This window comes from Pleurodeles waltl, chromosome 7 (genome assembly GCF_031143425.1).
Source record: "Pleurodeles waltl isolate 20211129_DDA chromosome 7, aPleWal1.hap1.20221129, whole genome shotgun sequence".
In the NCBI taxonomy this organism is placed as follows: Eukaryota; Metazoa; Chordata; class Amphibia; order Caudata; family Salamandridae; genus Pleurodeles; species Pleurodeles waltl.
Window position 1 is genome coordinate 1,187,904,650 of NC_090446.1, and position 14,079 is coordinate 1,187,918,728.

Sequence of the window (14,079 nt, forward strand, 5' to 3'; positions counted from 1 at the left end):
GTTCTGCAGCCTCCGGTATCCGGTGCATGGAGCTTTGGGGGGCGCGTTTCAGATGTCTTGGTGCGACCAGTTACTTTACGCATTTCCCCCTATACCCTTGATTCCTCGGGTTCTGAGGAAGATTCGCCAAGATCAGGCCCAAGACATTTTAATAGCTCTGGATTGGCCCAGAAGGGTCTGGTACACGGACCTTCTCCAACTCTCACTGTGCCCTCCGCTCCGTCTCCCTCTCAGGGCAGATCTCCTCTCGCAGTCGCAGGGGCAGGTTCTACACCCCTCACCTACAGAGCCTGCACCTACATGCCTGGAGATTGGACAGGGCAATCTGAGTTCTTTCTCTCTCCCACCAGAAGTAGTGGATATTATTTTATCGGCTAGGCGACACTCCACTAAGACTGTTTATTCCGGCAGATGGGCAAAATTCGTTGCTTGGTGTGGAGAGAAACAAATTGATCCCTTGAAAGCCCATTTGTCTGATGTTCCATTGTTTGCTTTAACTTTAGCGCAGAAGGGTTGTGCAGTTGCGACTTTTAAAGGCTATTTGTCGGCGCTGTCAGCCTTTCTTTGCCTTCCGGATCAGCCTTCTTTGTTTAAATCACCTATAGTTGTTTGGTTCTTGAAAGGTCTAACAAATAAATTTCCCCCCACTGCCTCAGAGGGATTTAAATCTGGTTTTGACTTTATTAATGGATTCACCATTTGAACCTATGCATTCTTGTTCTTTAAGGTTGTTGGTCTTTAAGACAGTTTTCCTTATAGCAATTACGGCTGCTTGGTGTGTGAGTGAGCTTCAGGCTCTTATTGTCAAACCTCCCATTACATCATTCTATGCTGGCAAAGTGGTGCTGAAAACCAGGGCGGCTTTCCTTCCTAAGGTTGTCACTCCTTTCCATATGAGGCAGTCTATTACTCTTTCATCTTTCTATCCTCCTCATCCTTCAAAAGAGGAAGAAAGACTTCATCGCTTAGACCCGAGAATGGCTCTCAGTTTCTATATTGAGAGAACAAAGGACTTTCGTTTGGATGACCAACTCTTCGTTGGATATGTGGGCAAGATGAAAGGCAGAGCTGTCCATAAAAGAACCATATCCAGGTGGGTCATTCTTTGCATTAAGATCTGTTATTCGTTAGCAAAGAAGATTCCCCCTGAGGGTATTAGAGCTCATTCTACCAGGCCTAAGTCTGCCACTTCAGCTTTGGCTAGAGGTTTTCCAGTGGTAGATATTTGTAATTTCAGCAACTTGGGCTTCCCTCCATACTTTTGCGAAGCACTACTGCTTGGATTCGGAAGTCAGGAGGGACGGCCATTTTGCACGTTCTGTGTTGCAGGATTTCTTGGTGTGACTAGTCAGGCACCCACCTCTGAGTGCGGTACTGCTTTGGGACTTGTAAGGAAATGCCTCCTTGGCATGGTTACCCCCTGACTTTATGCCTTTGCTGATGCTAAGTTATGACTTGAAAGTGTGCTGGGACCCTGCTAACCAGGCCCCAGCACCAGTGTTCTTTCCCTAAACTGTACCTTTTGTCTCCACTATTGGCACAACCCTGGCACTCAAATAAGTCCCTTGTAACTGGTACCCCTGGTACCAAGGGCCCTGATGCCAGGGAAGGTCTCTAAGGGCTTCCGCATGTCTTATGCCACCCTGGGGACCCCTCACTCAGAACATGCACACTGCCTCACAGCTTGTGTGTGCTGATGGGGAGAAAAATGACTAAGTCGACATGGCACTCCCCTCATGCCAACCTCACACTGCCTGTGGCATAGGTAAGTCACCCCTCTAGCAGGCCTTACAGCCCTAAGGCAAAGTGCACTATACCACAGGTGAGGGCATGTGTGCATGAACACTATGCCCTTAGAGTGCCTAAGCAAAATCTTAGACATTGTAAGTGCAGGGTAGCCATAAGAGTATATGGTCTGGGAGTTTGCAAACATGAACTCCACAGTTCCATAATGGCTACACTGAAAACTGGGTAGTTTGGTATCAAACTTCTCAGCACAATAAATGCACACTGATGCCAGTGTGCAATTTATTGTAAAATACACCCAGAGGGCATCTTAGAGATGCCCCCTGAAAACATACCCGACTTCCAGTGTAGGCTGACTAGTTTCTGCCAGCCTACCACACACCAGACATGTTGCTGGCCACATGGGGAGAGTGCCTTTGTCACTCTGTGTCCAGGAACAAAGCCTGTACTGGGTGGAGGTGTTTCTCACTTCCCCCTGCAGGAACTGTAACACCTGGCGGTGAGCCTCAAAGGCTCACCCCCTTTGTTACAGCGCCACAGGGCATCCCAGCTAGTGGAGATGCCTGCCCCTCCGGCCACTGCCCCCACTTTTGGCGGCAAGGCTGGAGGAGATAAATAGAAAAACAAGGAGGAGTCACCCACCAGTCAGGACAGCCCCTAAGGTGTCCTGAGCTGAGGTGACCCTTACTTTTAGAAATCCTCTATCTTGTGAATGGAGGATTCCCCCAATAGGATTAGGGATGTGCCCCCCTCCCCTTACAGGGAGGAGGCACAAAGAGGGTGTAGCCATCCGACGCACAAAGAGGGTGTAGCCATCCTCAAGGACAGTAGCCATTGGCTACTGCCCTCCCAGACCTATACACACCCCTAAATTCAGTATTTAGGGGCTCCCCAGAACCTAGGAAACTAGATTCCTGCAACCTTAACAAGAAGGACATTTCTTAGTGGGTAAGTCTTTTTTGGGAGTGGGAGGAATGTGATCTGGAAAGTGTCGATCTTTCAATCTAGCCACATCCTCCACCACTGCTACTCTAGGAACTCTTGCCTGTTCCACCACAATAAGGCTCTCCATCACTGACTCCTGAAATTTAACAAATGTCATCCTTGACTCAGGTGAACAATCCTTGAACACAATAAAAGCATTAAAAGTTGCAAAATGAAATAAATGTAGGGCCAACTTTTTATACCACACATAAGACTTACGAAGAGCAGTGTAAGGTTCCAGCCTCTGATCTACTCTATCAACACCACCCATGTGCCTATTGTAGTCCAAAATGCACGCAGGTTTGCGCACTTCCGCAACCTGACCCCAAACAGTCATAGGGCAAGTACTCTCATCATGGATGATAGATAGCATGTACACATCCCTCCTGTCTGAAAATTTCAGAGCTAGCAGCTCATTATTCCGCAAGGCACTGCACTGTCCCCTCTCAAGTTTTTTACAGACAAGCTCCCTTGGATAGCCTTTCCGGTTAGAACGGATTGTGCTACAAGCAACAGTGTCCACTCTAAACAACTCCTTGAACAACTGCACTCCAGTGTAGAAATTATCTACGTAAAAATGGTGACCTTTGTTAAACAGTCGTCTACCAAGTTCCCACACAATTTTTTCGCTAACTCCAAAAGTGGGCAGAAAACCAGGAGGGTCAATATTGGAATCCCTACCAGTGTAGACCCGGAAATTATACACATATCCTGTACTGCTTTCTGACAGCATATACAATTTAATCCCATACCGTGCCCTCTTACTAGGAATGTACTGCTTAAAAACTAAGCGCCCCTTGAAAAGGACCAAAGACTCGTCCACACTTATCTCTTTGCCTGGAACATAGACCTCTGAAAACCGATCTACAAAATGATCAAGGACAGGCCTAATCTTAAAAAGACTGTCACAATCAGGGTGATCTTGTGGCAAGGCTAAAGCATTGTCTACAAATTGCAGCATACGAAGAAGAAGCAAATAGCGATTACGAGTCATAGTTGCAGGAAATATAGCCGTTGCCATCAAGGGTCTAGTAGACCAATAAGAAGCCAATGACGGCTTCCGTAACAACCCCATCAAAAAAGTCAAACCTAAAAAAATGTCATCTCTTCCAGAAATGTGGGAACCCACTGAGTAGCTCTAGACTGAGGCCTAAGTCTGGCAGCGTTGTCCCTCAAATATTGCTACGCATACACATTAGTCTGCTCCACAATCTCTTCCAAAAATACATCGTCCATAAATAAGTGAAAGAAATTGACAGCCAAAAAGTTTTCCGTATTGACTCTACACCCTGGGAGACCAGTAAATGCAGGTAACTGTGGCTGCTCCATGTTTGGGGCAATCCAGGTGTCAGGTCTTCTAATGGGAAACCCTTCAGCCCCAGGCTGCTGCACTCTTGGCACATCAATGTCCTCCTCTAAAACAGGCCCTTCATCTGCACTGAGAGTGGCTTCCTCATCAGAAGAATCCTCTCAGACAGAAAACTCACTGCCAGAATCTCTCACCTCCTCCTCTGCCTCAGATGCAGAGTCAGTCTCGTAATCATGGTCTGAAGACGACTCAAAAAGCATGCCAACAACCTGCTGAGCGGTCACTCTGCGGCTAGCCATGATCCCCACTAACAACAAATGGGTTGCCAACAACAACCAGCACTAAAATAAGTAATAAACAAAGTGTAGCTTTATCACAGAGTTATGTACTAAAAAACTATACCACTCACTTGCCTGAAAAAGCTACTCACCAGCAACTACTCTGCACAGACACAGCAATCACCAATGATATCCCACTAAAAAGAAAAAAGCAAATTAGACATGATCATACAAATATCATTGTGCTCAAAATCTAAGGACAATTTCACACACAATACTGCACTTAGTACACCACCTACAAACATGTCATTCATGTATGTCAACAATACTCCTTTGGAGTAAATTGCTTTCACTTACCTAAAACATGCAACTACGCAACCCGCAGGACAACTACTGCCAAAACTGCAAGGATCCACAGCAAAGGAAGCAAAAGCTTTGAACTAGAACAAAAAGAAGAAATAAACTGTTATAATCACAAATACAAATACTTCGCCAGTTGACAAACAACCCGCCACCAAGAACTTAGAAATTGTCCCTGGTGCCTAAGGGCCATATGTACAAACACTTTTTCCCATAGACACAGAATGGGGAAAAGCCTTTGCTACATCTGGCCCTAAGTGGCTTCTGCCCCCCTGGGGGCAGATGGGCCTAAAAAAATAGGCCGATCTGCCCCCCAGGGGGGCAGATATGGCCAACAGCTCTGTCCCCTGTTTGGGGAGGGGGGCGACCCTTGCCAAAGGGGGCGAATGGGGGTGCCCCCAGCACAAAAAACTAAGGGGAGGCAAAAAAAAAAATTCCCCTCATGTCTTGGTGGCTTCTACCCCAAGGGGAGCAGAAATGGTCATCAGTAATGTGCCCCCCTTTGGGGAGTGATGCTTGCCAAAGGGGCTGCCCCCCCACCCACACAAAACACGCACACCACACAATCCCTCGCGCCAAGTGGGTTTCGACCCCCCCCCGGGGTGAGATCGGCCAAAAACATGGCCGATCTAGCCCGGGGGGGGGCGAAACATATAAAAAATTATTGCCCCCGGGGCAGCAACCCTTGCCTAAGGGGTCGCTGCCCAAAAACATAAGGAAAATAAAATCCCTGGTGGTCTAGTGGTTTTCGACCCCCCATATTTTTTCGCCCGATCTGCCACCGGGGGGGCGAACTAGGATTATTTATGGCCCCCCAGGGGAGCGACCTTTACCCAAGGGGTCGCTCCCCAAAAACATAAGGAAAAAAAAATCCCTGGTGGTCTAGTGGTTTCGACCCCCCCTGTGGGCAGATCGGCTGAAAAAACGGCCGATCTGCCCCCAGGGGGGGCCGAAATCGGATTAGTTATGGCCCCCCAGGGGAGCGACCCTTGCCCAAGGGGTCGCTCCCCAAAAACATAAGGAAAATACAATCCCTGGTGTCTAGTGGTTTTCGACCCCCCCTGGGGACAGATCGGCTGAAAAAACGGGCGATCTGCCCCCAGGAGGGGCCGAAATAGGATAAATAATAGCCCCCCATGGGAGCGACCCTTGCCCAAGGGGTCGTTCCCAAAAATAAACCTGAAAATAAATCCCTGGTGCCTTGTGGGGATTCCTGGTCCACGATCGCGGGCCCGTCCGCGATCATGGACCAGGAATTCACTGAAAACAGGCACGGGGGAAAGAAAAAACTTTTCTTCCCCCGTGTCTGTTCCCCCCCCCCCCCCCCCCCCCAAAAGAGAGAGACTTACCTTTTCAAGTCTTCTCTCCCCTCGCGCTGGAAGCAAATGGCTTCCAGCGCGTCCTCGGCAGCTTCTGATGACGTCGGCGCGCTGTGAGCGCGCCAACTTCATCAGATTGCCGAGAGGGGAATCGGGGGTGGAAGAGGAAGGTATTCCCCTTCCATCCTCGACTTGGGGGGGTGGGCCGGGTGCAGGACGAGCTGGTCTCGTCCAGGGCACACGAGCACTGTGTGCCTGGATGAGACCAGCTCGTCCAAGGCACCGAGGGGGTTAAATTGATGTTAAAGTTAGGCCTTGTAATAGTATAAAACCATTGTTTTAATAAAAAACAGAAATTCTTTAGTTACAGTTTACTGAGTTAACTATAAATCGCGCCCTCTGCATGCCCTGCTTATGACCTCACATATTATATCATTTGGCATGTTAAATGACATCAGTGATAACACCATTGTCACTTAAGCATAGCAAACTGAATGCACATGTATGAGTCCATAGTATAACCCCTGGAGGAAACCATGATTGTGCACGGTGATAGTTATATGGTGCATCTTTTACAAATCAGTAAAGTTTGGGTTGCAAGTATTCCTCCCTGTTAAACAAGATTTGATGTGAGTTGCAGATGTATGTTTGAAAGTAGGTTGAGGCTTAAAGCCAAAGCTATTCCAAAAAATATTTGACAAAGGTTAAACCTTCTTTCAGCAATAAATGATTGGCTAGTGGATATTTTGGCATATGCCTATATTGAATAGTTGTAGTACATTGTTATGGACAAATTATATTTAACAAGGATATTTTCAAGGTGTGGACGTTTATTTCCAGAACTTCAGTAAAGATTTTTTTAGGCTTTGGAGATTGTTAAAGAATGTAGGGGTAATACTATGTAGAGGGGAGGGGTGGCTGCTCTCATGCAGTTGGGCAAAGGGTTTGACCTTGGCCAGGCCCTTCGGCCAAACCAATGCCATGCACAGAAAGAGGCCGTGCACAGCAGGGCGTTGGCTGCAGAGGAATCATTATAAGAGATTACTTTACAATTTAAAAAAAATTGAAATCCACTGAACAAAACAAAGGTTAAAATCTAGTTATCCATACTTCTTCTAAAAATAAAAGGCATACCATTTTAAAACAAAGAACACTGAAATTGACCAGTTATACTTACCTGATTTAAGTATAACTTGGACCACTATGATGCTCTGCTTAGGACTTCATTTATTACATAACTGATGATATCTGAAATATTCAGTGGTGCAAGTTATACTTATGTCAGTTACATATAATTGGTGAATTTCAGTGTTTTGTGGTTTTGAAACATTGGTTTTTTTATTAGAAGACCATAGGTATAGCCCAACTTTAACATTTAGTTTTTTCAGTGATCTGTAGCAGTTGATTATATCCAAAATAGTCTGAACTAAATCTAATCTGAACTAAATTGCCTATCTGTTGTACCTGATCCAATGTACTGGTATGAAGAATTACAAATTACAACAAAACAAAAGCACACTTTACTCCGATTTTCTTGTGATTAATTAAACGGTTGCGCCCACAGTAGGGGACCTTCCTGTTATGTGCAGGAATTATGCCTGGTACCTGAGGTCGCATTTGAATGTGTGTTATTTAAAAAAAAAAATACTTACGTTCATTCTAACAGCCCAAAGAATCTTTTAACATCACTGAAAATATATTTGTGTCAGACGTAAAACACATAAGTGATTGAAGTCTGTCCACCTTGATGGCTGCCACCTACCTTGAGGATTATGTTAAGTTATGTTAGGCAATTTATAGAGTGCTCGCATACCCAGAAGTTTCTTGGTGCTAGCAAAAGATTTGAGCACAACTGGATGAAGCCCTAATTAAAATTAATTATTAAAAAACCACGTTGTAGGCTCCTTTCTGAACGTCTGCAATGAATTCAAAACGCCTCCGCCCGCCTCATCCTCGACATACCCCGCAACAGCCACATCTCCGCCCACCTGAGACACCTGCACTGGCTTCCCGTCAGCAAAAGGATCACCTTCCGTCTCCTCACCCACGCACACAAAGCCCTCCACAACAAGGGACCAGAATACCTCAACCGTCGCCTCAGCTTCTACGCTCCCACCCGTCTTCTCCGCTCCACCAGCCTCGCTCTCGCCGCCGTCCCTCGCATCTGCCGCTCCACGGCGGGTGGGAGGTCCTTCTCCTACCTGGCGGCCAAGACATGGAACACCCTCCCCACGATCCTCAGGACCACCCAGGACCACTCCGCATTCCGGAGACTCCTCAAGACCTGGCTCTTCGAGCAGTAGTAACCCCTTCCCCCTAGCGCCTTGAGACCCGCACGGGTGAGTAGCGCACTTTATAAATGTTAATGATTTGATTTGATTTGAAGGCAAGCAGGTAGTAAGCAGCCCGGATATGAGGTGGAAGCAGATTTCAAGTTTTGGTGACGCCAGTTACAAAACTTCTTCCTCCCCATTTCATCCTCTTGAATCTGGGGACCACTACTTTCTTAGGCCCCATCGATCTTAGATTTCTGCTGGGTTCGTACCATTTCAACACCAATCACAAGAATTCAGGGTCGATATCATGCAGAGCCTTGTAGGTTATACAGAGCGCCTTCAACTTTATGTGGTTCCTGAATGTCAATCAATGAAGTCTTCTAATGGCCTGAGCGACTCATTGAAGTTTGGGAATACCTAAGGTCAGTCTTGCTGTTGCGTTTTGCAGGGTTTGTAATTTAGTCAGATAGTGTTTTTGCAAATTTAGGTACAACCTGTTGCAATAGTCTATTTTTGACAAAACTAGTTACATTATGTACTATGACAAATGTTCACTTTGTTACTTTTTCTCAGGTATGTTAGTGGATGGTTCAGTCCCTATCATCGAAAACGCCTGGTTGTACACCCAATCATGGTCCACCATTTCCACCCTGAAGCAGTGAGGTAGGTGTTCTATTGTGCCTACTACACACACTGTCTGTAAGGGCAAGTGACATCAAGTTTGAAAAATCAACATTATTTCTGCATAGACTAAAAGTCATTTATGATGAGGAATGCACCTGGCTTGTATTGTGATTGGCCTTCAGTTAGAGCATCAAGAAGGAAGAAACTGATTCTCCCTTAGCAGGGACTATGTTCTGCCCAAGGAAAGAAAATTTGAATGTTTTTGGCAGCCATCTTAATATACTAGATTAATGCCTACATCATATATGTCGATTTGTAGTGAATACTTAAGAGATTTGGGCTAACATTTGCAGCATCAAAAACATTTATACGCAGCCGTTGGGAGCACTTAATAAAGAAAGGATTGCACAGATGCTCAAGAGTTAGACTGCTTAATGCATTGCCAGAAAGCTGCAGGCTCCATACCAGAGTCTGTTAAGACTCCTACTAGGAGTTGAACTATATGTTCCTTCTTCACTGAAACAGTAGATCTATTGTGCAGGTGGTGCTTGAAAAGATAGTAAATGATTTTAGGGGTATAACTATATGTTGGATTCTCAGCATATCAACAAAGGGTGTAATTAAGACTTTCCAAGGCCCTCGAGAGTTGTTTTAATTTCTAGATTTTTTTTTGTTTTACATAAAAAATAATTATTTTGCATAAAAGCTGTACTCGTTAGATCTTTGAGTCGCTGACTAAGAACACTGAAAATGGAGATAACGTTGGGGTAATATCATGTTGTGTTTAATAACGATGGTTGCTACAGTCCAGGCAGAAGTTTTTATTTCCTAGTCTGTATTCCTCCTGAGCATCATTGGGGCTCCCACAGACCTAAAATGCCATCTGTGCTTGCCCTGTGACTTTACAAAGAGAAGAGCTCCTAGAGGCCTTGCAGCTTTTAGTTCTCATCCAACTTTTACAGTACCACAAGAGTCCTTCCATGTGGAAGAACCTATGAGAAGATTTAACAAATCAAGTAATGAGACTTACAACAATAAGCTTTTCTTACCGTTTATTTTATGTTTCAGCCTTCTGTCTAAGTGGAATGCCATTAAAGATGAGCTACGTGAGGCCCTTGATAAAATATACTACCCAGATGCCAGCAGGGAGTGGCTGGAGGAGAACGTCTGCCCCATACTTGAAAAACTGCAGCTGTTCGTTGAAGATGTGGACAGAGCGCTGCAGACACAGACTTAGAGAATCTTGACCAACTAGAAGGCCAGAATGTACAACAAAAGACCTATAGCTTGGAGGGGTAATGGAAGAAAGATACACCCAAGTGGCGGGAAAGAACTATATGAAACACTGAGAAACAGGAAATGTCCTAGAATGTATACCATATAATGTCAGTAGGTTTGTTATTGCGATAAGGTGCTCTATTGTGGTGTCTGTCAGATCAATAAGAACTGCCTGAACATTTCCTTCCTCAATGGTTTCAAACTATAGGATGCGAGTTTGATTAGCAGCTTGGATAATAGAATAAATCCCAAAATACAGTCTGAGGTGTGGAGCCAATATTAGAGAAAAAGGGCACCTTTAAGACGAAGTGTTAACTATCAAATCATACAAAGAATTAACATTTATACAGCCTTCTCCAAAAAGGAAATTTCAAGATTATACAAAGAAACTCTAGAATTCAAAGAGGACACTTTAATTCTCCGTAAAGAAACTGTTTTGTAATTATAGTGTTCTGAAAAAATAAAATTCACAATACTGAGTATTTATCTTAATTTGTGAGAGCAGTGAAATAAAAAAGTAGTTATTTACCTGTATGGCGCTAAATGTGCACCCAAATGAGCAGAACATCAGCTTAAGAGTTGTCATCCAATGAAGCTGAGAGATGAATGTCCCGTCAAGGTTTCCATGAGCAACCTGCATTGCAAGTTCTCATTCGAACCAACCCAGTATGATTTCTTGTACAGGGAACCCGTGTCACAAATCCACTGGTAAGTGCTATACATGATTTTGTAAGTTGCTCATCACTAGATTATACCCTGTTGCATGATGGGGTCCATCCACACGGTACACCTTTATTTATCTATAATTTATTTATTTTTGGGGGGTGTGGCCGAGGTGTCAAGATGGCGGCCGCACTTTCGTAGTGCTCTGGACCCCTCCGTCATCCGCCTCTGGCAAACATGGCATCTAGCCCCATCGGAGGCAGGTACTGACCCCTGAGACTCTGCTGCCTCAAATGCGTCTTTTCTTTTGAATTCTTCAGCCCGGATGCCACACGCTGAGATGCCGAGGCTCTCTGCGTCCAAGAAGGTGGACGGCAGCTGAAGCCGCGTGGCGGGCCGCTGGACTTGGAGACGCAGCGGCAGGCTGTTTGCGCTCGCCGGTCGGCCGCGGCGCCCCGGGTGGTTTAAGGCGGCGCGCGGACCCCGGAGGAGTAAGGAGCAGAGCACCGTGCTGCTGGGGACGGCCTTCGGCTTGTGCAGCCCGCGGCGGGCTGGGACCCAGCGGTGCCTGGCGAAGGGGCCCACTTCACCCCCTCCTGCCCTCTTCTCCCTCTGGGGCGTGGATCGGGGAGGAGAAGACTGCACAGGCACTCTGCCCAGAAGCGGACCGAGAGACATTCAGCGGCTGCTTGGGCCCCGGACCACGAGTGAGCAGCGGGCTGTGCAGCGGGTGGAGGCCAGGGGCGCGGCGGAGTCGGCGCTGCGCCCGGGATGGTCTGAGGTGGCGTGCGGCCCCGAGGGAGTAAGGAGCAGAGCGCCACGCTGCTGGGGGTGGACCTCAGCGAGCGCGGCCCGCGGGAGATTGGGATCCGCGGCGCCTGGTGGAGGGCCAGGGGTGCAGCGGAGTTGGCGCGGGCCCCCCACGGGTGAGGAATGCTGCGCCCCGTCGGCAAAGGTCTCAAGGAAGCATCACTCGGAGGTGAGCCGTAGACTGGGGCGGCCGCCTGGGTTCAAGACTAAAAGACCCACGACACTGTGGGAAAAGAGAAATCTCCCGTGTTTTGCCCCCCCACTTTCAATTACTCTGAAGGAAGACGCACAGACTGGGGCCGTACCTCCAGGCCGGGAGGCGGCAGTCGGCCCTCCTTCTTTCCCCTGGGTGTATGGCTGGAGCCTAGGGGTTACCCCGGAGATTATCTGGGGCATTGGCTGGAGCGGGCCCCTCTTGAGATCACCAACCACTCGACTGGCCCGGGCTGGCGGTCCAGGAGCCGCGGCTCCCTGGAGCCCCATGTCTGCCTGACGACCCGAGGACTGTGGATGGATACAGACGACCTGGCTCCCGTACAGTAATACCCCCGGCTCTGTGATCACACGCAGTGATCCCACTGGGCTGCGCCGCACTTCTGGACACCGAAGTTTTTATGGGCAAAGATAAACCGGCGTGGCAAGCAGCGGCGCAGACACGTATGGATCAATTCAGTGCGGGCGCTATTGGGTCCACCCGGCCACGGCTTGGACCTGGTTGACAGAAGAGATCCCTTTGGGTCTTTGCAAAGACGGGGCTGGACCCCCGCAACGGTCACAGTCGAGTCGACAAAGGGAACAGCGACCCGACCGACGCCGTCGCACGCACTCACAGAGGCACAGGGCACCACACAGATCTCCTTCAGAATCGCCTTCAGTGACCCACCGGACAGAGCCACGAAGCCCGCGCTCTGATGGGGGCTCCGGAAACACCAGGAGGGATCCTGACCCACCGGGTGAGGAACGGGCCCACTCGGGGCCTCTGGAGGACATGGACCTGTCCCGCAGTCCAGTATTGTGATCCCGCCGGAGTGGGATCTATCGGGTAGAAGGCCATTGCTGGGCTGACGGGGTCTATGTCGAGACTAATTTACTAACGCTTACTGTGTTTTTAGACTTGATCCAGAAATATGGAGGGGTCCATCACTACCGTCACCGCTACCCTATCAGTTGATGGTTCATCTCACCAGTTTCAGAAGTGAGGCACTATATATGGGCGACAGATGTTTCGGGGGGGAAGGGTGGGAGTTGGGGGGCAAGGGAATTCTGGCCTGGTTCCAGAGGCCGCTGTTATCATGTTTAGGTTATTGCAATGTTTATGTTTCATATTTAGCATACAGAGCGGAGAAAGTAGGGACTCCATCGACACCAGAGAGGCATATGCCTCTTAGAGACAGGGACCAGACGAGGGCTCTTCAGTATTCCCAGGTCCAACAAAAGAGAGTCCTGGTAGCCATGACGGGATCTTTTCAAACACCTGCCCCCATGAGCCAGACACAAGTTATTTCGTGGAACGTTAACGGTCTCCTGGACAAGATTAAACGCACTGCTGTGTTTGCATACATACATAGATACATACATAGATACAAACCGGAGGTACTCCTGCTGCAGGTGACTCATCTCCTGGGAGACAACTGCCCCTTCCTGACCCGTAGAGGCTTTGACAGGGTATATCATGCCGGGTTCACGCGCGGTTCGAGGGGGGGTGGCCATACTGTTGCACCGGTCGCTCCCCATGACAAAGATCCAGGTGCGGCGGGACCAGCAAGGACGCTACGTAGCCATTACGGGCAAGGTTGAGGGGAACACGATTAGTATGGTCAGTGTTTATGCTCCCCCTCCACTAGTCCATAGAACCCTAGAGGATCTCTCCCAGCTACTCTTAGACCTACCACCAGGGCTCACGATGGTGGGAGGTGATTGTAACGCTACCCCAGACCCGGCTGTGGATGTGGCCGGTCCACTCTCCACACACAGACACACGGCAGCAGCGGGGCTCACTGGATGGCTTTCAGCAACGGGGCTTTGTGATGCTTGGCGGGTATGGCACCCAAGACGGCGACAATTCACCCACACCTGAGCAGCTCATGGCTCACAATCCAGGATAGACCTGGTGCTGCTCCCGGACACAGACTGCACAGCCCTCTCCCACATTGAAATATTGACAAGGGGAATCTCTGACCGCGCTCCGCTTCGGTTTATTGTGGGTCCCGCGCGGTCTCAGACCCGTCCTATGTGGCGGTTAAATGCATGGTACCTCCAAGACAGGAATTACACTGAGCAGCTGCGACAGGCATTGCGGGAATATTTTGAACTGAATGAGGGGTTGGTGGCCTCCGCAGGCACTCTATGGGCGGCGAGTAAAGCGTTGCTGAGGGGTACGGCAAGAAACTTGGTACGAAACCAAGAGCGCGCGCAGGCCCAGCATATCGAAC

At 48.3% G+C, this 14,079-nt stretch overlaps 1 protein-coding gene across 7 annotated transcripts in view; it reads left to right on the forward strand.

The window, feature by feature from the left end:
* The window catches only part of HEXD (hexosaminidase D), a 238,406-nt gene extending 227,752 nt beyond the window's left edge, over positions 1–10,654 (forward strand). For all 7 annotated transcript variants that reach the window (XM_069200286.1, XM_069200283.1, XM_069200282.1 and 4 more), the window contains 2 exons: positions 8,846–8,935; positions 9,965–10,654. In XM_069200286.1, coding sequence (XP_069056387.1) covers positions 8,846–8,935; positions 9,965–10,133 — 259 coding nt within the window. In that variant the 3' untranslated portion in view covers positions 10,134–10,654. The remainder of the gene's footprint in view (positions 1–8,845; positions 8,936–9,964) is intronic.
* Positions 10,655–14,079: the final 3,425 nt, after the last annotated feature.